At 48.4% G+C, this 25,585-nt stretch overlaps 1 protein-coding gene and 1 pseudogene across 1 annotated transcript; both read right to left on the bottom strand.

Moving 5' to 3' along the window:
- Positions 1 to 293: 293 nt before the first annotated feature.
- On the bottom strand, positions 294 to 25,574 carry Rrp1b (ribosomal RNA processing 1B). Its single transcript, XM_075979793.1, has 16 exons — positions 25,369 to 25,574; positions 20,046 to 20,128; positions 18,534 to 18,591; positions 17,370 to 17,458; positions 16,542 to 16,603; positions 15,933 to 16,062; positions 14,556 to 14,620; positions 13,959 to 14,140; positions 12,773 to 12,861; positions 10,773 to 10,870; positions 9,607 to 9,626; positions 8,635 to 8,763; positions 5,508 to 6,208; positions 4,072 to 4,212; positions 3,034 to 3,097; positions 294 to 2,619 (listed from the first exon to the last, which is right to left on the bottom strand). Exons 1-16 carry the CDS (start codon positions 25,496 to 25,498, stop codon positions 2,426 to 2,428), a joined length of 2,235 nt encoding a protein of 744 aa, XP_075835908.1. The 5' UTR covers positions 25,499 to 25,574; the 3' UTR covers positions 294 to 2,425.
- On the bottom strand, positions 11,701 to 12,284 carry LOC142854361 (biorientation of chromosomes in cell division protein 1 pseudogene; annotated as a pseudogene).
- Positions 25,575 to 25,585: the final 11 nt, after the last annotated feature.

Here is a 25,585-nt window from a genome sequence, read left to right as displayed (position 1 = left end):
TTACAACATCTGGACCGTGGCTGGGTGCACGTGTTTTCCTCCTGAGGTGGAACTGGGCAGTTGTACTGGGCCACAGGTGCCCTGCTTTAGACACAGTGAATGGCAGTGGGGTTTTACAGTCCCAGTGCATCAACCTGAGCGAGGCCCGAGGAAGCCCACTAGCTCTGGGGGAAAAAGGGACAAGAGCCTGCTACGTCCTCTTCAAACACGACTTAATTTTCCAGTCCCTGGCACGGTAGTAGTTTCCAGACAGGCCTACATTTATAGACACCAAGTCAACATTAGAGACAAAGTTGAGGATAAAAACATATTTCTTTTAATTGCTCTTGGCTTTGATTTGTACCAACAAGCCCTGGAGAAACCAATACAATTTGATCGTAAACAAACTACACTGGGGGCAGTTGGTGATCCAGAGAGAACACAAACCTACTTCCCAGGGAGGCCACTCAGGCTCCCTGTGCTTCAGTTCGGAAAGGGGACTGTGTCCCAGCACTAGGGAGGATGAGGCAGGACCACCAGTGTGGGGCCACATGGGATACATGAGAGCTCGTGGGGAGCTGGGAGAAAAAAGAAAGTTTGAAATTAAACTGTAAAAAGGACCATATCCACACTCCTAAGACCATCATCTTCCCAAGTGATGTTTAGGTCACCAGCACTAAGATCTGCTTCTTCGGTCTCCCCGGCAATTTTACTTGAGGAAATAACACACATCAAGGACAACCATGGCATCCTAAATGTACTCCTTCACGTGGCAGAGCCTCCGTGTTTGTGCGCATAAGAAATAAAACCAAAAATCTTGGTCTGGCACAGCAGTGCCCACCTGTAAACCCAGCACCCAGAGGTTGCCCTCTGCCCCGGGAGTAATTTCGGCAGGAATTACATGTGCTTCCAGGATGCTCACTGGTCCCTGAGGATGGGTAGCTAGCGTGAAAATACTGCGGATGTTTCTAACACTGCTGCCTGCTGCTTCACAAAACTTGGCTATATAACATAACTTTAAAATGAAAAAAAAATTACTGGACATGTTGAACTTTGTAAATGAAAAGCTAGCGGCAGTTGCTGCCTTAACCTTAATCTTTTCTACACAGGCTGTTTTGAGTATGACTGTCAAACTCAGCACACTGTTGTCATGCCACCACACGTTACACTGCACACGACCTATTCTGACAACAGCATAATATCTCTATTTTTTATGGCCTATTGATATACTTCATTACTGAGCAGGCAAAAGACAAAGTCATTTCATTCCTCTCAGGAATGTTATCCATGAGTCAGTTGGTCCAACAACAGGAAGTGGACCCCTCGACTGTGTTCAGGAGTAAAGCCAGAGGCAGACGTAGCAACTCTGCGATCCCTGCAGTAGTGACCTGCCATCCTCTACTGGGGCTTCTGCACAAGGGTGCACAGAGTAGGAGGTACCCGGGCATACCCTGAGCATAGGGCAAACTGATAGCACTTTGAATGCTTGGGAGCCAGGGCCTCAAGGCAAAACCAGGAGGATCTGGGCCTCTGGCTGTGCCCCTTCCTGAGGCTCCACCCTTCAGACCCAAGGTAGTTTCCTTAGACAAGGCCAATTGCCAAGCAGGCTTTGCTCTGAAAAAAAAGTCAGATTTGTTTCAATGGAAGCCTGAGCGTCTCCCCGGGATTCTGCACTAATGCAAGCTCGAAGAGTTGCAGAAAACCTGCGGATGCAGGTGCTTGTGTTCTAGGTAACAGAGCTGCCAGCACATGTACTTCCAGGCGGACAACTTCCTGTTCTGCCAAGAGCCTGGGGTCCAGACAACACTGGGGGAAAAAAAAAAGCAGGTGCAGCCAGAGAGGCCCTTGGCTCACTCACTAAGCTTGAGAACTATGCCTGAGGCCTGGGAAACTGTGCTAGTGTGGGCAGCAGCCTGGGGGCACTGGCCCTCCTGAAAAGACACTTTGGGCTTGCTATAGAGGTAGGAAGACAGAGACAGGTCAGGCCGAGGAGAAAAAGCCTCATGGACAGAGTGGCTTTTCTCCACTCCGCACCTGTCCACCCCGTGCTGGTCACACGTAGAAAAGCTACACTATTGCTCATTCAAGAGAAACAGCCAAACGCCCACAGAATCCACAGAATGGGCCCGAAGCTGACATGCTTTCACAAGGGCAGACTTAGACGAGCAGCCAGAACGGCACCGACTGCGGTAGGTGCAGCAACGGGCACCGAGGAGAGGGGCTCCTTATACCCACATCACTTAGTCCTCCCCGTGAGTGCGTGCATGGACTCAGACCAGAACCACGGCCTGCACCTCAGGCAAGGACGGACAGGGACAGCAGCTCAGGCCTGGAACATTCGCCCCGTTCATGGGGATTTGTAAAATAATTAAAAAGCCCACATTTAAAAGTTATAATTTATAGAACATCCAGTATAAAAGCAGTCTTTAAAAAGGGATGCTGGCTCTCAGAAAAAGTCCGCAGCCCTTGGCCTTCTTTTCGGAGTGGTGGCTGGTAGCTTCATGGTTGACGTAGGAGTGCTGGCAGGGGAGCTGGTTGGCGTCTTCAGCACTCCATGCAGCGGCCTCTGCTCAGGGTTAAAGGCCACTCTGGAGAGGCCTGTGGGGCTGACCAGGATACTCTTGTCTGTCTTCTTAAATTCTGTTCGAAAGGAAAGGTTGTTAGTTGGATGGACAGAACCAGAGAACACCGGGACAAATGGCTTCTTACCTCACCCCTTTCCTGGTGGCCTCAGGAGGCCCCAAGAAATCTCTCCCCGCCTTTAATCCCAAGACTTGGGAGGCAGAGGCAGAAGAATCTCTGTGAGCTCAAGGCCAGTATGGTCTACATATGAGCTCCAGGAACGCTACAACTACACAGAGACACCCTATCTCCAACAAAACAAAACACCCTGAAACCTCTCTCTTCCTTGGCACCCATGCCAGATCTGCCAGCACTGCTTAACTGTCTGACCCTGAAATAGGCAGGGACAGGAGGGTCTTCGGCTACTGAGAACCCTGAGCTGGCTCCAGCTGGTTGGTCCCAAGGAAGTTTCCCAGAAGCCCACCCACTCACCTGCAGTCATGTTTCTATTCAATCCAAAGGTGACTTTCTTGGAGCTGGAGGGTGTTTTATTCAGCTGCAGAACAACAAAGGAGTAACCATGGTAACACAGGTGCTCAGCCTCCTTGTCTGGGAATTTTCTGAAGAACTTACCCAGGGAAGGCCCTTGCAGTCTGTTTCCTGACCTGCACACATACAAAGGCTAATGGGGCAGCATGCTATGACCTAAACAGACTCCACTACCAGACTTCTGCCCATGACCGTCACTTTTTACAGATGCCCAGATTTTTCAAATGGACACCACATTCCCAGTGAAAAAAAAATAAGGATGTTTGGAATTCCAAATTTATCACCCAAAATGATAAGGACATGTTAATAATCATCATTTATTTTGTCCCAGGACTTAAAAAAGTTATTTATTATTAGGTGTATGGTGGATATGGATGTGCCTGTGACTGTGTGTGTGTGTGTCTGTCAGAGGACAACTTCTGGAAGTCAGTCCTCCTCCTTCCACTTTGGGCTGTGGGGATTAAACTCAGGTAGTGAGACCTGGGTGGCAAGCAGTTTTACCAGCTAAGCCATCGAGCAGGTCCAGAATGTCTAAGCTGCAACTTGGAGCTCACAGGCAACTGGCTAGATTAGACTTAAAACGGGGTCTAATTTCAATGGGCAATGGGTATGAATTTAAAATCTTTGCTGGAGATAGCACCCAAGGCCGTGAGAAGTACTGAGGAAATGCTCTTGGCTGGCACCCCATCACAGACCAAAATCCCCAAACTTTTGTGCAAAGGACCTCAAATTATTTGATTTCCCAACAAGCTATCAGAATTAATGGTGAGCCTTTCTACTTGAGATGTTCTTAGAAGCCTGAGCCCTCCTGAGCTCTGCCTCCTTCTAGAGTTTGGGGCTCATCCACATGCAGGTGGTCAGACGAGGAAGCTGGGCCCTGCTAGTCCCCAAGTTCTTTGCCAGGTAGACTTCATCACCTGCACCCAGAACTCAGTTCGCCTGTCTGCGTGTCCCTGTGGGGGTGTGCTATGGAGGGCTCACCTGGACAGCAGGACTTTGGGGACGGATGGCAGAGCTGCTTTTTGCTTTCCTGAAGAACAGGGGCTTTGGTAAGAAGTGGGTGTCAAACTTCACAAAGTCATCCTCCGTTTTCAGCGGCTTTTTCAGAGTCCTGATGCTTTCCTGTGAAGATGAGAAGTTGGGAGTAAGGAGAATCATACCACAAGCACCTGGCCAGACTCACACCCACAGGGAAAGAAACCAGAACAGCATAGCAGGGAAGTGCTAGAGGCTGACCCACCCTAAGCCCCTTAGCCCGCAGTTTCTTTTGTCAGCTCTGCCAGAAACCCTCTTGCTCAGTGGAGCAGACTTCACTTCTGGGCCCTGTGCCAGCAGGGATCACAATGTTGGGATCTCTGCGGGAAAGCCCACTGGTCTAACCTTAAGCTCTATACCCCAGAGCCTACCGATGGAGTAAGCATCCCTTTCAAGGTCCACCTGTTAAGCTCTCACGTTTCTATCTGTGCCCAGATACGTGGGCTGCATGTGTAGTGTGGCTTTGGTTTGGGGATCCCCACATCGGGAAGCTGAGCGTGGAAGCACCATGTGGGCTGTTTGGCTGGAGCTTGGTGGTGCCCCCCCTTGCTGAAGCATGCTTTTTGGCATGCTCCAGAGCAACCCTATACCAAGAGAGAAAGCAGCGACTTCCCTTGGCCCCAACTAGTTAGCAATCATCCCAATTCCAAGGGCTATGAAGTAAATTCGTGCCTCTACCAGGGCAATGCTAAAGGCTGAGATGATATGCTAAGGCTAGCCCAGTGCTGTGCTCTCCTTTAGTAACCCTTTACTGGCCAGGAACTCCACTTCGATACATAGGCACCGCAAAGCAGTATGTGTAAGCACACACTGGTGCTGAACAGGGGTCACATGTTTCCCTGGACAGACAGGGAGTCACTATTTTGGTGGTTTGATGGCCACAGCAAAGAACACATGGTAGTGTGTTTGCCACCCGGACTGAGCCGGGCACAGAAGCAGCATGCTTCCTAGATATGGCAAAAACACAAGAGCCTAGGTTGCCCTTACAGCTCCAGAAGTCTACAGAGGAAGAACGCCCTGTCATTAACCTGAGAGTCTAAGAGCTCCAGGCTTCCTCTCTGCCACAGGGGCTGGACCGAGAGAGTTTTGAATGGAGGCTTGACTCTGACAGTGTCTTAGCTCCATGCTTACTGTCTGACCTGGCGAGACAACAGGTCTGTGAGGGAAGAGGTGGACATATGGTGCCGAATGGGTCACCTACACTTGGCCACCTAGACAGGAACCTGCCATCTGCTTGGTGAGAGCTGTTCTAAAGCAGTGCATTCTAACCCTTGCGTCCCCTAAGTCTGGCTGTCTCTACGTCCTAGCCCTAGCAGACAGCGGAGTCCTCTGAGCATACCTGGTCAAGCCCAGCACTATGTTCTGGGAACTTCCCCCCTTACCAGAGCTGGGATCTGCCCGGCGCTGGACTCAGTCACTCCGTTGTGTTCCACCAACTTTGACATCAGCTTCATTTTCTTCTTCTTTTTTAAAATTGCTGATTTTTGACTGGACAGATCATGGAGGTAAAGACTGCAGGACACTGTTTTCTTCTGTGGCCTCTTGCACTGGGGCAGGGTGGTCTGGCTATCTTTCTCTTCACTAGGGCTTGTTGGGGTGCCTGCCTTCTTCACAGTCAAGCCACCACTATTGACAGGGACAGCCCCGAGTTTCCGTTTCCTCTTCCGTTGGACACCTTCTGAGGAAGAAACTTGGGCAGCAGAGCTCTGGGGCCGGTCACTGCTAGGATCATTCTCTGCTACATCCTCCTGAGACAAAGGGGTAGATTTCCAAAACTCTCTGTGGGCCCTCAGGCTCTTCTTTCTTGGCCACTTCCTTTTCTTGTGAGTGGGAAAGATGGGTGTTGGCTCGGAGCTGTTCTCTTTGATGCTAGCTGTGGGCTCTGCTGCAGGCCCAGTCACATGTGCCTGTGGGGTCTGCCTCTTGGCATTGTTGGGCTCAAGGTCAGTTCTATCTGCTGGGGGCATGATAACAGCACCCAGGTCCTGAGTCTCAGCCTGAAAGTGGCTCTTCTTCTTTTTCTTTTTCTTCTTGGGAATGTTGCCTCCATTGTCCTCTTCACCATCAAGAGAGACTGTGTTTCCTACAAAGATGCAGACCAATGAGTGTGCCAGCCCTGCTGGTGACTCTTGGGCAGCCAGGCAGCCAGGGTGTTTACCTATTTTGAGATAGGGTCTCATGTAACTCAGAGTTGCCTCAAACTTGCTATACAGCCAAGGCTGCTGTAGGAAACCCTGGTTGTCATGACTACCTCTCATGGGTGATAGGAATACAGGTGTACTGTACCAGTGCACACTCCTTTAGAGGCAGGGTCTCACCAGAGTTGTTAAGGTCTGGAATTAAAATACCCCCATTGGATGGTTGAGCAGATGGCTCAGCAGGTTAAGTGCTTGCTGTCAAAGCGAGAAGACTTGAGTTTGGATATACAGCACACACATACAAGCTAAGTGTGACGGCATAATGTGGACCTGTAACCCAAGTGCTGGGGACAGTGTGTCCGTCCGTCCAAGGTAGAACAGGTCGATCCCTGAAGCTCAGTGTAGCCAAGCTAATGGAGGAAGACACCTACTGTCGACCCCTGCGTGGCCTTGGTGTTTGTGAACCTGCATATACCCGGCACATGTATCTGGACACTTGGCCCTCTGTTTGGGGAGGCTGTGGAACCTTTGAGAGGTAGGCCTAGCTGGAAGAAGTCCTTGAGGTTTACAGCCTTGCCCTGTAGTTTCCCCGTCCCCTTTGCTCCTTGGCTTGCCTATGCGTAAGTGAGCTCTTTTATGCGCCTGCTGCCATGCCTTCCCCACCAGGACTGACTGTACCCTGAACTATAAACCCACACAAGCTCTTCCTCCTTTAGGTTACTTCCTGTCAACTGTGGTCACAGTAGCTCAAGCTGGCCTCAGGTTCCTGAGTGTTGAGATTCTAGAGCCCAGCCAAGACTACTTTTTGGTGGTGTTGGGGACGGCACTAGGGCCTGAGACACACTGAGAAAGGTTTCTGTTGCTGAACCCACTTCCAGTCCCTGGATCTTGCAACCTTCACCATCAGACAAGTTCTGACCTCGGCTAGTTTTGTTAACCGGTCCCACTTCTCTCCTCTGGTGACCAGAAACCTTCAAGCATATCTTGATAGAAATGTGTAAATGGCAAGAGGTTTTCAATCATATGTTTTTCAGTATTTTCAAAACTTATTTTTTACTTTGCTTCATATGTATGTGTGCTGCGTGTAGAGGCCAGAAGTGCTAGATCCCCTTAAACTAGAGTTACTGACAGTTCTAAGTTGCCATGGAGGTGCTGGGAATCGAACCTGTTCTCTGTAAGAGCTGGCAGTGCTCTTTAGCCTCTGAGTTCTATCTCCAGGCCCTAATATTTAACATACAGCCGGGCATTGGTGGCGCACGCCTTTAATCCCAGCACTTGGGAGGCAGAGGCAGGCGGATCTCTGTGAGTTCAAGACCAACCTGGTCTACAAGAGCTAGTTCCAGGACAGTCTCCAAAGCTACAGACAAACCCTGTCTCGAAAAACCAAAAAAAACCAAAAAAACAAAAACAGTTAAAATACAAAAATTATGTTTATTTTGTGCATGTGTAGGCACACGAGGAGGTGAGAGGGCAACTGTGGGATTCAATCATCTTCTGCCACATGGGTCCTGGGGATTGAGCTCAGGCTTGGCAGTAAGTGCCTTTATCTGCTGAGACACCTTGTTAGTCCAGGCTTCCAATAATTTTAAAGTCAGAAGACACACACACACACAGAGGATAGTGTTTGGAACCCTATTCTCTCCCTGTACCATTCAATAGCACACACCTCTGCACAAACGAGATCAGAACAGCGGCTGCACAGAAAATAAAAACCTCTAGGACCCCTGAATACAAGTGACAAGGGTGTGGCTTGGGCAGTAGGTGGGGCCACTGGCAGTGGGACCAGGATCTAACTCTAACGCATGAAGTGATTTTGTAGAGCCTCAGCCTAGGCGCGCGCGCGCGTGCACGTGTGTGTGTGTCTTGGTCCTGTCTCAACAAGGTGATGGGACAGACAAAGTGGACTTCCTAGGGGAGGCCTTACCCTCTCTGAGGAGCAGATAGGGGGTGTGTGGAGAGTAAATTAGGGGAGAGGGAAGCCAAGCAAGGGGGCTGGGATTGGTATGCAATAACAAATAAATAAACAAGATTAATTAATAATTAATTGTATAAAAAAGAAAATAAGAGAACCTAGGGGATCTGTGGATGTGATGCTGCTTGCATGGTACCTCAGTACTCTGGAGGTGCAGGCAGATCATGAGTTTGAGGCAAACCGTGGCTACATAAGAGGGTTCTATTTCAAAGAACAACCCCCCCCCAACCACACCACAGCAAACCAAACCCCAAAACACATACAGAAACATTATGCTACGCCAATAATTCATAAGAACACTGGCTCTCACAAGTCCCCAGACCTCATAGCCCAGAGCTACCCAGGTGTGAGCAAGAGGTGAGTCTTTTTCAGGCCCGAGACTAAGACTTTGCAGCTTACCTTTCTCCTTGTCCAAGGCAGCTCTCTCTAAAAGCTTCTTTCTTTTCTTCCTGTGCTTCCTCCGACTGAGGGCTTGACCATTTTCATCAGCACTAACGTCCTGAGCAAAACTGAGTTGAGCACTATTGCCTGGTAGGTGGCAAAGGGACAATGGTCAGCTTCCAAGGCCCTTTTGCGTCTGCTGCAGTAGCCCAGGTCCTGAGCTCCTCCCTTGCCCTCCAGCGAAGACTCCCCAGCCTAACTTCTGCTTCATCACCTGCACTACCAACTGCTTCTCCAAGCGAACTCACGGCTCTCGGCTGGAAAACACAACCGATGATGACTGCCAGAGCTTTTCAGGTGAGTTGGCTTTACATCCCCCTGGTTCTATGAGCTCACAAGGGGCAGGGAAAGCTGGCTCACTGGCCCGCTCAGGCTTTTAGCAGCTTACCCTGGGGACATGTGTCTCAAAAGAAAATGAAAGATACTGAGATGCCAGGATTTTCTTCTTGATAAAGGATTGTAATCGTCCTAGCCCAGCTTAAAAAAAAAAAAAATAAAAATCTTTGAGTGTTTTGCCTACATGTATGTTTGTGTCAAGTGTGTGCCTGGTGCCCACAGAGGCTAGAAGAGGGCATTCACTAGATCTCTATGTGGGCTCTGGAATTGAACATGGGTCCTCTATAAAGGGCAGCCAGAGCTCTTAACCACTAAGCCACTTCTTCTGCCTTCCCTTTCCCCATTAAAAACTTAACTGTAGAAAGCACCAATAAAATTTCAAATAAATACCACATCAACCACACACAGGAGACACCACATGCATGGAAAGTGGGTGCAAAGGGTCTTCCCTTGGGTATGCCACGTGAACCTAATTGTGGTCTGTCCCCCGTGAGTCACTTTCCATGAAGGCCTGAAGTCCCACTTTTCAGAATCTGGCCGGGAGGCCCCTGGTGGGTGTGCACTGGGTGTGACTCACAGTCCGACTCTTCTTACCTTCAGAGGGGTCCCGGAACCTGAAAAGGAACACATGGAGTTCATAGTGGTAGACACAAGTCCTGGACTTAAGCAGGAATCTGAATGTGCATTCCCCATCCTCTCCTCCACAGGGGAGGCTAGGGGATAGCTCTACCTAGGGACGTGATGGGTCAGGAAGGAAGAAACCCAGAACAAAGGCACCTTCAATTCCACCAACACTGCAAGGGACACAGTGGCTAGAGTTTCTCCTGGCACACAAGACACCAAGAGCGCCAGCATCTTCCCTACTTGTCTCAGAAGGCAGACAGTCCAGTGCTGCTTCTGTTCAGGAGACATTGGCAGAGGGTTCTCTTATGCAACTATATACATTAGGCCAAATAAACAAGCTGAGGATATGAAGGAGGTCATGGGGCTGGGCTGGGTTGCTGGGGTAGGCAGGTAGGATCCAGCATCCACACTGGAGACCTTGGCACACATTTAGTGACCAAGCTATGAAGTACAGGAAGTTATGAATGCTATTTTCCAGAGTATTCTTTCTTTAGAAGCCATGTTTTTGGTATGTATGCCTGTCTGCACGTGAGCATATGTGCACGCAGACGTCAGATCTACATGCTATCACCCGGGGCCACTCTCACTTTCCACACAGAAGCTGGGTCTCTCACTCGAACCCAGAGCTTACCATCTGTAGCTAGTTTGTTCTGAGGCATTCATACCATAGAGGGCCAAGGTCAGGCCAGTGCCTGCTAACCCAATGAGGTGAGCAGACAGCTGTCATTCTCATGCAGTCAGAACACACCTACTGGCTTTTCGGCAAATCATCTATTATGGCTCTATGGTCCTAATGACAGATGCTGACTACCAGATGACCCGACCCCTTTGGCACAACCCTGCTGGGAGGTGAAAGTGGCTAACGGAGCCCCTTGGTGTGTTGAGAGGTGACATTCGAGGAGTATGCTGGCACCACCACCCTACAGCCGTATGGCTGAGCAGGGCTGCTTCTTTCCCTGGCTTAAGTTCACATATGTGCTATGTAGCTAATGAATAAAATTATAAAGAAAAATGAAGAAAAAGGAGGTGCACACGAAATAAAAATAAATACATCTTTAAAAGAAGAAGAAGAAAAAAGCATGCAGGAGAGCGTTGGTCCACAGTGCTATGGCCATGGACTCTCAATCACTGCTTACTTTCTGATCAGTCTGAAGAGCCGCTTCCGGTTGAAGGGAGGGGTGCTCTTTGAGTTGGCTATTTCCAAGAGTCGATCAGCAACAGCCTTTAAGTCAAACTACCAAGAAGAGACAAGACATATGAGTGGTAGCGAACCAATCTGGCCTACCAGTGCCGCCTTCTGAATGTTTTTGGGCGTGAGTAGTTCTCTCTAGACTGTGGTTTCATACATAGGGCAAAATTTGCCTGATGAACTTATATTCCTCCTGGGTTCTCAATCTTAGAACTTCTAATACTTTTTCAAAGTATAACTGGGGAGGGTGTGGTGGCACACGCCTTTATTCCCAGCACTTGGGAGACAGAGGCGGGTGGATCTCTGTGAGTTCAAGGCCAGCCTGATCTACACAGAAGTTCTAGGATGGCCAGAGCTAAATTATAAAGGGACCCTGTATGAACCATTTCATTTCTTCTTTAAATGGAATTTTCCAAAGGTATCCATCCTTAGGAAGCATCTTGCAATGGCGCTGGAGGATCCTGGCTTTCAGATTCTGGGGTGGTGGGAGTGAGAGCTGGCACAGCTTCTTTTTGCTGGGCTGCCGGGAACTCGATGGAGGAAGGTCATTGGCTAATAAAGGAACTGCCTTGGCCCATGTTATTGGTTAGGACATAGGTAGGTGGAGTAAACAGAACAGAATGCCGGGAGGAAGAGGAAGTGAGGCCAGACTCGACAGCTCTCCTCTACGGAGCAGACGCCTCGGAGAGATGCTCCCGGCTCCAGGGAAGATGCACGCTATGAAGCTCCGACCCAGGATGGACTTAGGCTAGAATCTTCCCGGTAAGACCGGTGCTATACAGATGATAAGAAATGGGCTAGTCCAGGTGCGAGAGTTAGCCTAGAAGAGGCTAGGTAGAAATGAGCCAAGCAGTGTTTAAAAGAATACAGTGTCCGTGTAATTATTTCGGGTAAAGCTAGCCGTGCAGGCGGCTGGGGTGTTGGGGACGCAGCCCCGCCGCCGCCCTAATTACTACAGGAACTCATGGATTGCTCGCTCTATCTGTGGCCTAAAGATGTGATTTAGTTTGGGGAAATGATCCTGTCCACCCACTCCTGCTTCCAACATGCCTGACTGAACCACACTCTGCCTCAGCCATTTCGCAAATGATTTCTTGTTCACTGCAGGATTCCAGTCCTGTTTGCCCAGGTGCGTTGACACAAAATTATTCACTTTTTGCCTCAGGTTCTGGTAAGGGGGCTTGGTGTTCACAGCAGCCAGGCAGTTCCAGCGGAAGCTGTTGAACTGGCCGTAGCTCTTGAGCTACAGGTCTCCCGGAGGCAGTGAAGCAGAGTTGACCAGGACCCTTGCCACACTCAAGTCCGCCACTGGTCCCAAGGTCTGGCCTACCATGCCTGCTCCCGTACAGTCTGCCATGGCTGCATCCCATGCCTGGGCCTGCGCTCGGTTGCTCCACTGGGAGCCGTGGGCCGCGATGCACAGACACCGAGGGCCCCACTGAGGCTGCGGTGACAACAGAGGACAATAGAGTCAACAGGGCTCTCCCTGATCACAGCGCTGCTGGCACCTGTCTCTCCTGTACTTATTGTCTATTTTTGAAATGGGGGTCTATGTAGTCTGGTCTGGTCTGGAATTGCTTGCTATGTAGATTAGACTGGCCTGGAACTCACAGAGATCTGCCTACCCCTGCCTCCTGAGTGCTAGGACTAAGGTGTGCACCACCATGCTTGGCTTCTTTTTGTGTTTTTCAAACAGGATGTTACTAAGTAGCCCAGGTTAGTCTTGAACTATGTGCTGAGATTCCACATGTGCGACACCATGCCAACTTAAAATTCCATTCTTTTAAAGTTGTTCCCAACAAGCTCAGAATGGTCACATTAATTACAGAGAGGATTATAAAGGACTTTACAGTTCAGGTCTTAAGGCTTAATGAGCTCTGACCCTAATTCTCTAGCCAAGCACCCCCAGGCAATCCACATTCTATAAAAAGCAAAAGCTGCCCCCACCTGGAGAGATGACCCTGAATTCTTGAATGCTGCACAGCCATCTCTTTCTCTGTTGCCAAGGGCTCCATCTCCGAGGCATTCACCCAGTGCTGTCAAAGTACACCCAAAGACAAAGACAAAACCTTGACATTCAAGAATAGACGTGTTTCATTCAGCTCTCCAGGCTCTGGGATCAATCCCCATCACCAGGAAGAAAAATTACAGTGCACCAGCAACTGCTGCCCAGGGAATGATACGAATTACTCTCTTAAAAATGCTTGTCTTTAGCCGGGTGGTGGTGGCGCACGCCTTTAATCCCAGCACTTGGGAGGCAGAGGCAGGCGGATCTCTGTGAGTTTGAGACCAGCCTGGTCTACAAGACCTAGTTCCAGGACAGGCTCCAAAGCCACAGAGAAACCCTGCCTCGAAAAAAAAAAAAAGCTTGTCTTTCTATTTTCTCTGTAAAGCTCCAGGTTTTACCCCCAGTACTAGGTCCATACTGAACAAGTCTACCCCCCACCAAACAACTAAAGGCTCCTAGAAGGAACCTGTGTGTCAGGGGAGTCATGGTGTGATCCTGACTGTAGGCAGCTCTCCCTGGCACAGGCCACACTTCACAAGAAGGTGAGCTCCTGGAGGGACAGAATCTGTCAGGCCTAGTGTGAGCAGCACTGGGTTTCTCCTGGGGGCCCCTGGTTGTGCACATGTCTCTTCTTTACCCTGCTTCACTCTTTGGTGGGAGGGCTATGTTCAGTGAGATGCCAACCAAGTGCCTATGGAGATTTAAAAAACAAAACCCAGAGGTGCTGGGGAGGCTTAGTCAGGCAGGTATACACCACACAAGTACAAGGGCCTGGGTTCAACCCTCAGAATCCACATAAAAAATCCGGGGCATGGTAGCACGGGGAAGGCTGAAACAGGAGGTCCCCAGGACTCCCTGGCTAGCCATCTAGCCTAATCAGGCATCTTCCAGGCCAACAAGATGTGCCATATCAAAATAAGAGGTGCATGACAACAAGATGTGCCATAACAAAATGAAAGGTGCCATATCAAATAAGAGGTGCGTGAAACCCAAGGAACGACTCCCAGCGTTGACATCTGGCCTCCACATGAAAGTATAAACACACAACCACAGCTAAGACAATATCCACAAACAAGCAAAACACAGCCAACCCTCAGAGAGAAAGAACACAGGAAATGCTCTCACCAGCCTTCTTCCCGCGGACTGCTTTTGTACAGGCCAGCTTGTCTTCAGGGGTCTCTCGGGTAGAGAGGCCACTGTCACCCACTTTGGTTCTCTGCTCCTCCACAGTCTCTTCAGGTACAAATGCAGACTGATCTATAATGACTTCAAAAACATCCCTAGCTATAGTCTGTACCAGTGCGTGGCTGAGGGTAGAAGCACAGCAGAGAGAATGTGATTAAAACACTCGGTCTGGAGCCTGTGCAGAAAGGAGCAAAGTGGAGAATGGCTCAGGGAAGTGCGTGCCTGTGCCTGCCTGGGGCCCAGGGTGCCCACCACTGCTCAGCAGAGACGCAAAGGCACCCTTAAAGCAGGTCCACTGCAGATTCTAGGGACCACTAACTCTGCTTCCTTCTGAGCAGGATCTTATTGTGTAGCCTGGGCTGGCTGGTCTCAGGCCTGTGAGGGGTATTAGGAATGGTGTTCTAGCCAGGCAGCAGTGATGTGTGCCTTTAATCCCAGCCCCCGGGAAGCAGAGGCAGGTGGATCTCTGAGTTCCAGGACAACAGAACCCTACCCTCAGGCATCACCGAAAGCAGCGAGAACATGTGAGCCACTTACTCCTTAGTTTTGGCGGCAATTCTGCAGAATGGATCAATTAGCTTGAGGTTCTGATCTGCTAAAAGCTGTAATTTAGACAGAAAATAGAGGGAAAAATGAGGGAAAGATAGTACATGTTGTAGAAGAGGAAGTCCCTGCCCCCTCACAAGTAAGATCAGCTGCATTGGCGCTGTCACACACAGTTGCGACACGCTGCAGGAACTGCTCAGCAGGCTAAGCCAGCCTCTCTCTGGTCTTCTGGGTATCTTAGTGCAGTGAGCCAAAGAACCATCAATTGATCAGGGGGACCCTGTAGCACTCAAGTCTCCTGGGGCAGCTGGGTGTGGCACCTGCCCAGCAGTAGGCCCTGGCTATCTCCAGAAAGTCAAGAAAAATATGAGTGCCATGTAGATGCCACCTCAGCAGGAGACAACTATCTATCTATCTATCTATCTATCTATCTATCTATCTATCTATCTATCTATCTATCTATCCATCCATCCATCCATCCATCCATCCATCCATCCACCCACCCACCCACCCACCCACCCACCCACCCACCCACCCATTAGGTTTTTTGAGGTTTCTCTGTAGCTTTGGTGCCTGTCCTCGAACTAGCTCTTGTTGACCAGGCTGACCTCGAACCCACAGAGATCTGCCTGCCTCTGCCTCCCGAGTGCTGGGATTAAAAGGTGTGTGCCATTACTGCCTGGCTGACAAAGGTATTCTTTACTTTTAAACTTCATTTGTTCATTCATTAATCGATTACAGTGTGTGTGTACATGTGCTGCCCCTCTCTTAAAAATATATCATTTATAATTTGACTTAATATATGTATACATGGTTCACTATAGAACGTCAAATAGTAAAAACTGTTATATTCCCAAACTGAGATGACCACTTTTATCTAAAAGTATACCTTTTCTTTCCAGCTTTTTGTCTTCATACATGGGGTATAAGCTGTGTGGTGCTGTCTACTGCCTTTCCCCTTACAGCTTCTGAAACACTCAACATATCCTGCTCTTTTCATACTGGACTCTGTAAACTGTTTCCAGCTCTTTCTGCAGAGGAGGGAGGTAGGGTCTCACTGTGTAGCACAGGCTGCCTCAATGCTGAAATGATAGACGGATACCACCATGGCTGACATGGGGTCTCGTACTCCTGGATCAAGTGACTCTCCTGCCTCAGCTTCTCCAGCAGCTGTGTGGGGCTCAATCCTATTTTATAGGTTAAGACTGCCATACACTCATAGTGCGCAGTTCTGCTACAAGTTCACTAGCTGTCTGGGGCACATTAGACTCCAGGAGAAGTTACAGAGATTGCACTTCTGACAGAGCCCACGACAACCCCGAACACGGTGGCCCCACCACACTGCTGGATGGCAGTGCTGCTTCTCACCTCTCTCCCTCCCACAATGGAAAGCTCATCCAAATAGGCATCAATCAAGTGGTTTCTCACTCCGTCGGAAGACTGACTCTCAGGACTCAGGATCTCCTTCATCAGGACGCCCAGGAAAAGTTTGATTTGGCTAAAGAACAACAAAAACAAACAAACCACACAGTTTTTCCTTTACGTTTTTTTTTTTTAAAAAGACATTATCACTAATACTTCCCTCCTCTCAAAGAACAGACAGAAGCAATCAGTTTACTGCTCACACAGCATAACGACCAATATGAGGCCTAAAGGGAAGAACAGTTATTCTGATCAGTATCAACGTCCTCACAACTACGGGGCTCTAACTCCCCTGGCTCAGGATCTACTGTGCTTCTCATAGCACTACATCGTGGTGTGCATACATCAGTCAATTCATGTTTTATTATCAGAAATCTTAGGGGGCCCTATTATTCTTTAAGGATTTTTTGGGGGGTACTAAGGATTAAAACCAGGCCCTCATACCCATTAGGCAAGCTCTCTACCACCGAGTCACCTAGCAACTCTGACGTGTTTTCAATGTCACCACGTGTTCATGTAAATAATTTAACGTGTTAATGGAAATGACGTACTGACCTTTCTTCCCAGGCCTTCCGCTTGAGAACTTCAAAGGACTGCCTCAGGACCAGGTGGATCAGCTAAAGGCCGACATTTTTATAATAAAAGTAAAAGGTAATCATTATTTTGGCAGAATGAGGAGCCCAACCCTGGATCCCCAAAGCAAGACAACTTCCTTAGGTCTATTTAACCCCTGTATCAAAAACCTTAAGCCAGACAGCAGTATGTGCCTGTATCCCGAGAGTCAGAAACTAGGCCATACAGCACACAGAGACTCTGCCCCAACAACCCCCAGAAAACAAAATTCAAGACGGGACCAGGACATTCTGCCACACCTTGCCTGGTTTTCCATTGTTTTCTTGATGGGCATAGAAGCTAGGTCTCAATAATGCCAACAAAGCAGCCATTGCCTGACGACCTCACACCCATATCCTGGGGTGTTGTTTATTTTTTCCCCCAACAGCCTTCCTTTCTCTTAACTCTAGTGCTTACAAGGTATTTAAAAACTATTCGCAGGCCAGGTGGTGGTGGTACACCCTTTAATCCCAGCATTCAGGAGGCTGAGGCAGGTGGGCCTGAGTTCAAGGCCAGCCTGGTCTATACAGAATGAGTTCAGGACAGCCAGGGCTACAGAGAAACCCTGTGAAAAGTCAAAACCAACCAACCTACCTACCTACCTACCTACCAACCTACCTACCTACCTACCAACCTACCAACCTACCTACCTACCTACCTACCTACCTACCTACCTACCTACCTACCTACCAACCTTTCCCCCAAACCCTCTGGGCAAACTCGGCCTTGGCTTGCAGAAGAGAACAGAATGAAGGCCAGGGAAGATCTTACCATGCAGTACTTGTCCAGCTGCAGCTTGTCTGTTGTCTCTTCCCACTCTCGGTTCATGGTTTGCCAGAAGGTCTGAAGGAACAGGTGTTCTGTAGGAACAAGAAGCTCTCAGTGCTTGGCTGCCACATGAGCACGCAGCAAGAAGGAAGCGACAGAAAACACACCTGGTTTTCTTTATACATCTACCTCAAGAATTCTTAGACAGATAGAGTTTGGCCAATAATTAAATATGTTAATAACTTCCTTACAGCTATATAAAGACATTATAATGCAATACTATCAGCATCTCTTAACAGAATGTTCCCCAAAGCACTGTTCTTTATCTGCCTCAAACCCACATTTCTATTAGAAACCCACTGGCCCTCTCTACTACAGCTGCATCTGACAACCAATCCTGTCTACTAATCCTGATGAGCATCCTTACAATTCATGTATAAACACAGATTTTTCAATGTTAAGTGTTGGCTGGGTGGGACACAGCACAAGCTATTTAAGTCACAGAACTATCACTTTTAAAATTGGAAATCTTTCCTGATTTACTGATTTTTGAACATCTCCACTTCCTTCTACATAGGGTTTGGCTGCTACCCAAGGCTGGTCTGGAGCTCACAAACCTCCTGGCTCAGCCTTCTAAATGGACTACCATGTCCAGCACAACTTTTTAACAAATGAAATCTTTACTATACAACAGATGTAGAAGCTCCATGTTGTAGGTCAGCTAGAACCGAGAGAACCGATCAGGGTTACTTGAGTGGGGAATGTCAAGCAGAACAAACTGCTGTCCAACTTCAGAAAACTCATCTTTTCTTTTAGGTAAACTCATCTATGCTTTATTACAGTGATTTATCAGCACGATGGCTCTCATCTTGGCCAGGTCACTGTACTTGCTGGCATAGATGTCACAGCTTTTAAATGTGAACATAACTTGCATTTGGAGACTTTATAGAGGATTTTGATCTCTGTTCACTTAGCAGTTAACATTAAGCACAGCATCTCAAAGCACTAACAGCATGTCACATCCGTACATTGCTAGCAGGAGGCTCCTATGTCACCAACACCCAGAAGACAAACTTCATGGGAGGGAAGCACTGACTAGGTTCCCCAGGCAAGCTACCAAACCTGCTAACGAGGAAGTCTGAAAGCCAGGAAAACAGCGGGACTTACGAGCCTCTGAGCTGTGAACAACATGGATGAGTTGGGAAATAATGTTCGCTAGCTCCTCCTGCAAAAGTGGGTTGGGGAGAAACATCGGTTATTAGTGGTCAGGCTGTGGTGGCAGGGCTTTGGGCGGTGGTACCCTCCTCCCTCTGTGGCAGGAAAGCCTGCGTCTCTTGTCCTAGGTCTGTGGCAGACACCCTGGGTTTTTTCAGATGTGAAACTCCAAACTTTATAGAGAACTACTAGGCTAATGTGATGTTTCTGGAAAAAATGCTAAAACTCTTGTGTTCAAGAAAGCATCTCTGGTTAAGAGTTTGAATAATTCCAGGAGAAGTAACCTTACCGCCAAATTCTTGGCCTTTTTTTTTTTTTGAGACAGTATTTCTCTACATAGTTCTGGCTGGCCTCGAACTCACAGAGATCCGTCTACTTCTGACTCTGAATTAAAGGTGTGCATTACCACACCTCATCCCTGGTCTTAACATATAAACTAAACAGAATCTATCATAAATATCAAATGTTGCAAGCAGAAGGCACAGGGTCACCTTTCTGGTGCTTGTACAATGGGGTTTTCACTTCGGCCTTCTAGACCTGGTCAGAGCAGGCTGGAATGTCAACAGACATTCCATTTGCTTTGGCAAAACTGAAGAGCAGTGGAGGCACAGTAGACTCCATTTGGCAGCACTAACGGGCTTGGCCTAGGAAGAAGCCTTCCATCTTCCAACTATCTGAAGATGAGCGCCCTTACCGGTCCTCCTGTGCCCAGAGTTCCTTATTCATCTTGAATGAACTCCAAGACTTGAAAATGATGTTCCTTTTTGTTGGTTCTCTTCCTCCCCCCACTAAAGCTGCTTGTTGCTACTTCTAAATATAATCTTACAATATTTTGCCCTGCTATCCCACTCAAAATATGTTCAGTAGAATCAACAGAGTGAACTGAGACAAGTCACTACGTGTCCTGAGAAAAGCAGCACGGCTTCATACACAAGGCAAGCGCTACCCAGCAGGACTCTACACTGGGGCTTGTGTGTTGTGACCCGTACTCCCCTGCTACTGAGGAGGGTCTAGTTCCAGACATTAGAACAAACCTCGTCTACGGTTGAACTGGTGGCAGACTGAGTGGGCAGGGCTCGACTGTGTATTCTAGTCACCAGTGCAGCCCATGGCACTTTAGCCACAGGGCCTGGCTGCTCATTTGGGCACCAGGCCCTCCAGGCCCCCTGCTGTGCTTCTGATCATGCATTGACAGAAGAGAAAGCAGAAACATTAAAAATGTTGTGTAAAACCTACCACGGAAGCTATAGAATGATGAGAGCAATAGGGAATTTATGACTTAGGTGTTCGATATGTCTGAAAGCACAGCCTAAGTGCCTGCTGCTCCTTCCTGAGGGGACAAGGGCGGAGACAATGGGTCCTTGAATCATTTACTTCCATCTGTCTGGGGATGGCAGCAGACTGGCAGAGCGTCTCTTATCCACTGTGGCAAAGGTCCAGGAACATGACGAGGGGCTGTGTTACCTGCAGAAGGGGTTCGTCCTGAATCCACATGCAGTAGAAGAGTCCTCTCCATATTTTTAGGAGTTCATCCTGACTGAAACCTCCTGCGGGAGAAAATGGCACATCCACCTTAGAGTCGACTCGTTTCTTAATGTTTAGAGATGCCATGCCAGCAGCAAAACTACCACACACATCCCCGTCCTCTGCGCATCATTCCCTAGCCCTGAACTTCCAAGCATGCCATGTTTCACTAGTTCATATACCTATATACTTGGCGTCCTGTAAGAATTTCTCAGGTAAAAGGGGCGGTGAACAGAAAAGCTGGAAGAAGGGGGCTGGAGAGATGGCTCAGAGGTTAAGAGCATTGCCTGCTCTTCCATAGGTCCCGAGTTCAATTCCCAGCAACCACATGGTGGCTCACAACCAGCGGTAATGGGGTCTGGTGCCCTCTTCTGGCCTGCAGGCATACACACAGACAGAATATTGTATACATAATAAATAAATAAATAAACAAACAAATAAATAAATAAAAAAAGAAAAGCTGGAAGAAGCAAAGCCCTGGTTTGGTCAAGTCTTCCACTCTAAATATTTACTTTCAAAATAGGCACAGAATCCTATTTTAACCTAGGAGTTTAGTTGGTAAAAACAGGTACTGAGTTTTACAGTACTAAAGAGGGATGAAAAAAACAATATCTGATTCCTTTTAAAACTCAAAAGACGCAGTAAGTATCTGAAGTGAAGCAGTCTTAGTTGAGAGTTGCCCTCGAAGATGCTTTCTTCTTGGTGGAAAGTCTTTCCGAGGTGGCGGTCCTGCACGTCACTTTGTCAGATAAGCACTCTATCCCTAGGTAAGCCTCCTTGGGTCCCTCCTCCTCTGCTATTTTATTTTAAGACAGGGCTCTTCTATGAGTCCAGGCTGGCCAGCCAGAAACTTACAATCCTGCCTCAGTCTCCCAAGTTCTGGAATCACAGGCATCACTACTATAACTGACCATGGAATATCTTTTTTCTGGCTGGCCTAGAACTCACTGAGATCTGCCTGCCTCTGCTTCCTGAGTTTGGGGATTAAAAGTGAGTGCCACCACTCCTGGCTGGGGACATTTTTTTAAATCTTTACCTAATCTAGTTCCTGACAACAGGTTAGGTTTAGCTATTTTAAAAACAATGACACGAATACAAAAGCTTGCCGGGCGGTGGTGGCGCATGCCTTTAATCCCAGCACTCGGGAGGCAGAGGCAGGCGGATCTCTGTGAGTTCGAGACCAGCCTGGTCTACAGAGCTAGTTCCAGGACAGGCTCCAAAGCCACAGAGAAACCCTGTCTCGAAAAAAAACAAAAACGAATACAAAAGCTTCACAGGGAATACCATTGAGTTTTTTTTTTTTTGTTTTTTTCGAGACAGGGTTTCTCTACCATTGAGTTTTGAAATGAGAATGCCCACCAGCAACTCTCTCCACAAAATAAACACAGTACACGAACATGTCCCCATTTTGGATGGGGAGAGTATCATCATCTTCCAGACCACACCACAGTCAAAACACATACACCTCCTTCTAACTTTCAGGCGGAGAACCTTAATTCCTCACTTCCACAATACCTGTAGTATTCTAGCCGCCACCAACCAGAAATCCAGTCATTTTATGTCATTAAAAAGGAAACTGGGGCTGGGGAAATAAACGGCTCTGCAGGTAAAGGCTCTTGCCACACAAACCTCAGGGCGAGTTCTAGCTTTTGAACCTACATAAAAATGGGAGGAGAGAACTGACCCCATAAAGTTGTTTTCTCACCTCCAAATGTGTGCTGTAACACATCTATCTCCCATATACACACTCACGCATGCGGGTGCACACACACAATACTAATATTAACAAAAAAAGAGAAAGCAATGTCACAAATGAAACTGCCACAGGGTTGATTTGAAGATGCACCATGGCTTTAGTAAGCGTGAACCGTTCAAGGCTGAGAACCGCTAAGACAGGCAGGGACTGCCGGTTTGATTCCCTGCTGTATCCCCTAGGCCGAGACTCGTTATATACAACAATACATGGTGTTTCACAAATGTTTGCTGCCTTTATGAATGACTGCACCAGGACACACGAGCCACCATGAACTAAAACACAGTGACCATTTCACGACAGCAAAGACCACAGAGCCTATCTATTCATGCTGCTAACAGACAGCTATGTGTTTCAGAAAGACTAAAATGTCAGATTGCCCAGCAAGATGCATGGCTGCAAAACAAACTGAGTTTGTCAACAAGATGCAAATGTGAGGCAACTCGTGCTTCTATTATGATGGGGCACAGCAGATGCTTTGGTTTTCTTGTCCCGTGACTATGAAGACATTCATTCTGCAAATTTTATTTATTTTCACGCACATACATATAGGCCAGAAGTCAATGTTGGGTATTTTCCTCAACAGCTCTCCAACTAATTTTCTGAGACAGGTTATCTCATTGATCCTTGAATTCACCAATTTGGCTAGACCATCTGGTCATCAAGGCCCCACCAGGACTTTACCTGGCCTTTATATGGATGCTGAACACCTGAACTCAGGTGCTCGGGGGCTTGTGGCAAGCACATTACTGATAGAGCACTGTTCCTGGCCCCTGCAGCTGTTTTTAGTTTATTTTAGACATATGTGTATTTTACTTGCATCTGTGTATACCATGTGCTTCTGTAGTGACCACAGAGGTTAGAAGAGGGTGACAGATGCCCTGGAGCTGGAGTTAGAGACAGTCATGAGTCACCACAGGGGTGGTAGGAACTGAACTCGGGTTCCCTGCAAGAAAACAAGTGTTCTAACCTGCTGAGCCATTTTCCCAGCCCCTCTACAATTATTATTTTCTTGAAGGCATTCTATATCCCACAAACTAGCCATGATGATGAATAGGGGACCAAGATAAGCAAATCTGGGGGGGGGGGTGCTAACCAGGAAGGATCCTGGGGTACTGGTGTGAGCCAACTGGCTTCAGGTCCTTGTGACATCTTAGTATTCCAAGACATCCTTAGTATTCCCGGGGCCTGTCCCCAAAGGGGTCTGAGAAGCATGCTCTCTGGCTACCCGAGGTCCAGAGGTAGTGTTTGCCTCTGTCTCCTGAAGGACCTCCTAAGGCTCCAAGTGCTTTTACCTTTGGCCAAGAAAACAAATGGAAGCTTACACTGCTGGAAGGAAAATGATAAAAGCCATGGAATTCAGAAACAAAGTTATCTGTACACAGCTGAGGCAGGACCACAAGGAGTTCAAGGTTACTCTCAGTTACAAAGCTAATAAAGACCAACCCTGGCTACAGGAAATTCTATCTCAAAACAAATAAATAGCACCCCCCCACCATGTATCTAAGCACTACATATTTTATAAAGGGACACGTGTTTTATAACTCTAGGGGTAACCAGGAGGCGGAGAGATACTAAAGGGGGATTTCTCAAAAATGATGCTGCCAGGGGAGAAGGGGTGGAGTTCTTTGCAAAACAATTCAGAAATGCAAAGGAATAGAGGAGAGCAATTGTTTGGTGTCCTCAGCCTCCGAGGGTTTTATTGATTACTAAGGACTTAGAAAAGCAGGTGAGGACACCCCGACTGACAGACTGTGACCTTCAAGGAGGTGCTTTAGGAAAGTGACCTGGGCTAGTTTGTGAAGGACAGATTAAAGAGGCACGAGAGAAGCCTGGCTTGGTGGTGCCTGCCTTTATTCCCAGCATTTAAGAGGACTCCCAGCACGCAGATCTCTGGGAGTTCAAAGCCAGCCTGGTTTCCAGGACAGTCAGGGCTGATACACAGAGAGACTGTCTTGAAGAACAAAAACAAGCAAAAGGCACAAAGGAGTGAAGGAGACCAGTTAGGGAACAGGCAGGAAAGACATCTGGGTAAGATAAGGGAAGCTCTGGTTAAGCAGGATACTGAGTAGGCAGGACAAAGAGATGTGTGTGGGTGGATGTGGAGGATGAAGAGAGCCCATGGCAATGTGGTATGTTTGTGTGGGGGGAAAATAAGGTAGTATGAGCCATAGGGAAGGAGCAGCGGCAGAGAATAGGTATTTTGGGGGAGCAGGAGTCATTCCCATTTTTGACACTGAGGCACTCATGGGACAGCCAGGTGAAGGATCAGGCTAGTAGCACTAATCTGAGGAGAGGGTAGCTAAAGCACACCTGGGCTACCAAGTTAGGTTTAGGAATTACCAGCACATGCATCTAGGGAACTTATTATAAACATGGGAGTAAACTGAATTCCTGGGGGCAATCCTTAACAAAAGGCATTGCAGCTGTCAGGTCTACCTGAGTCTGACCTCTGGAATCAGGGTAGAAGAGAGACAGCTTTCAAAACCTAACTTCCAAAAGTGCACACATGTAATAATTTAAAAAAATCAAGTTATTTTAGTTTTTATTTCTCTATCAGGCTTCTCACCAAAGTTTCTCTTTCTTTTTTGTAGATAAGATCTTGCTTGTCCTGTGGCCCTGGCTGCCTTCAGCCTTCCAAGTGCTGAAATTAATGGTGTAAGCTATCACATGGGAGAAGAGTTCAATTAAAAAACTTCTGAAGATTTATTTTAAGTGGATGAGTGTTTTGCCTGCCTCTACGTGTGTGCACCACGTGCATGCCTGGTGTCAGCCGAGGTCAGAAGGGGGCGAGTCCTCTTCAGGAACTGGTTATGAGCTGCCATGTGGGTACTGGGTCTCAAACCGCTGAGCCATTTTTCAATTTTAGGCAGATTTAGCAACATGTAGTTTAAACTTTAGTCAACTGTCTGCAACCTGAAACCTCCACAGCACGCTGCAGTCAGTCCAGACCTAAGTGTTCACTCAAGAGTTACAAAACCTACTCAAGATCACTTAAGGAAAATCTTGCAAAGCGCTCCACGGCAGTTAAAATCCGAGAAAGCCAGTAACCTGGCCACACCGCCTCCAGGCTTAACTTCATCTGGACACGCCCTGCGCGCCAACTTCTGATTTCTCTGGCCCAGGGCACCCTTAGCTCTTAACTTGCGTCGGCCTGGCTAACTTCCTCCTGTCAAAACTCTCACAGAACACCGGAGGCTTCGTTTAGAGAGACTTCCTCTTGTACTTTTCCACACCTACTAGTATACATTCCCGCATTCACACATGCCCTACTGCCTCGGGTCCTGCCAGAGTTCCTCCGGGGCTGGAATGCAGCCTCAACTCTCTCCCGCACACCAGCGCCTGCAGGCACTATCCAAGAGAAGAAAACAAGAAACGCAAACGGGCCTCGGCGAGCTGGGCCAGGGCTGAACGTGGAGCTGGAGCTCCGCCGCACAGCCCGCAGCAGCAGCTCCCGCACCCACAAGAGCGACCCTCGCCGAGCGCAGCGACGCGGACCCCGGCCCGCACCTGTGTCGCTCTGCGTCCTCGCGCTGAGATACTGCCGCAGCTTCCTTACTGCGCGGTTGCGGACACCCTTCTCGCTGGAGGCCAGCCGCTGGGCGAACTGGAGCTGGGCCGACTGCATGGCGGGAGCCATCGCACAGGCTCCTGCATCCCCAGGCTGCGCGCGTGCAGCTCGCCACCGAGTAGCCTGTATTGCGCCTGCGCACGGGCGAAACGGCGC

This window comes from Microtus pennsylvanicus, chromosome 7, assembly GCF_037038515.1.
Source record: "Microtus pennsylvanicus isolate mMicPen1 chromosome 7, mMicPen1.hap1, whole genome shotgun sequence".
NCBI lineage: Eukaryota > Metazoa > Chordata > Mammalia > Rodentia > Cricetidae > Microtus > Microtus pennsylvanicus.
Note: the sequence above shows the minus strand (reverse complement) of the source record. Positions and strands in the feature narration are given on the sequence as shown.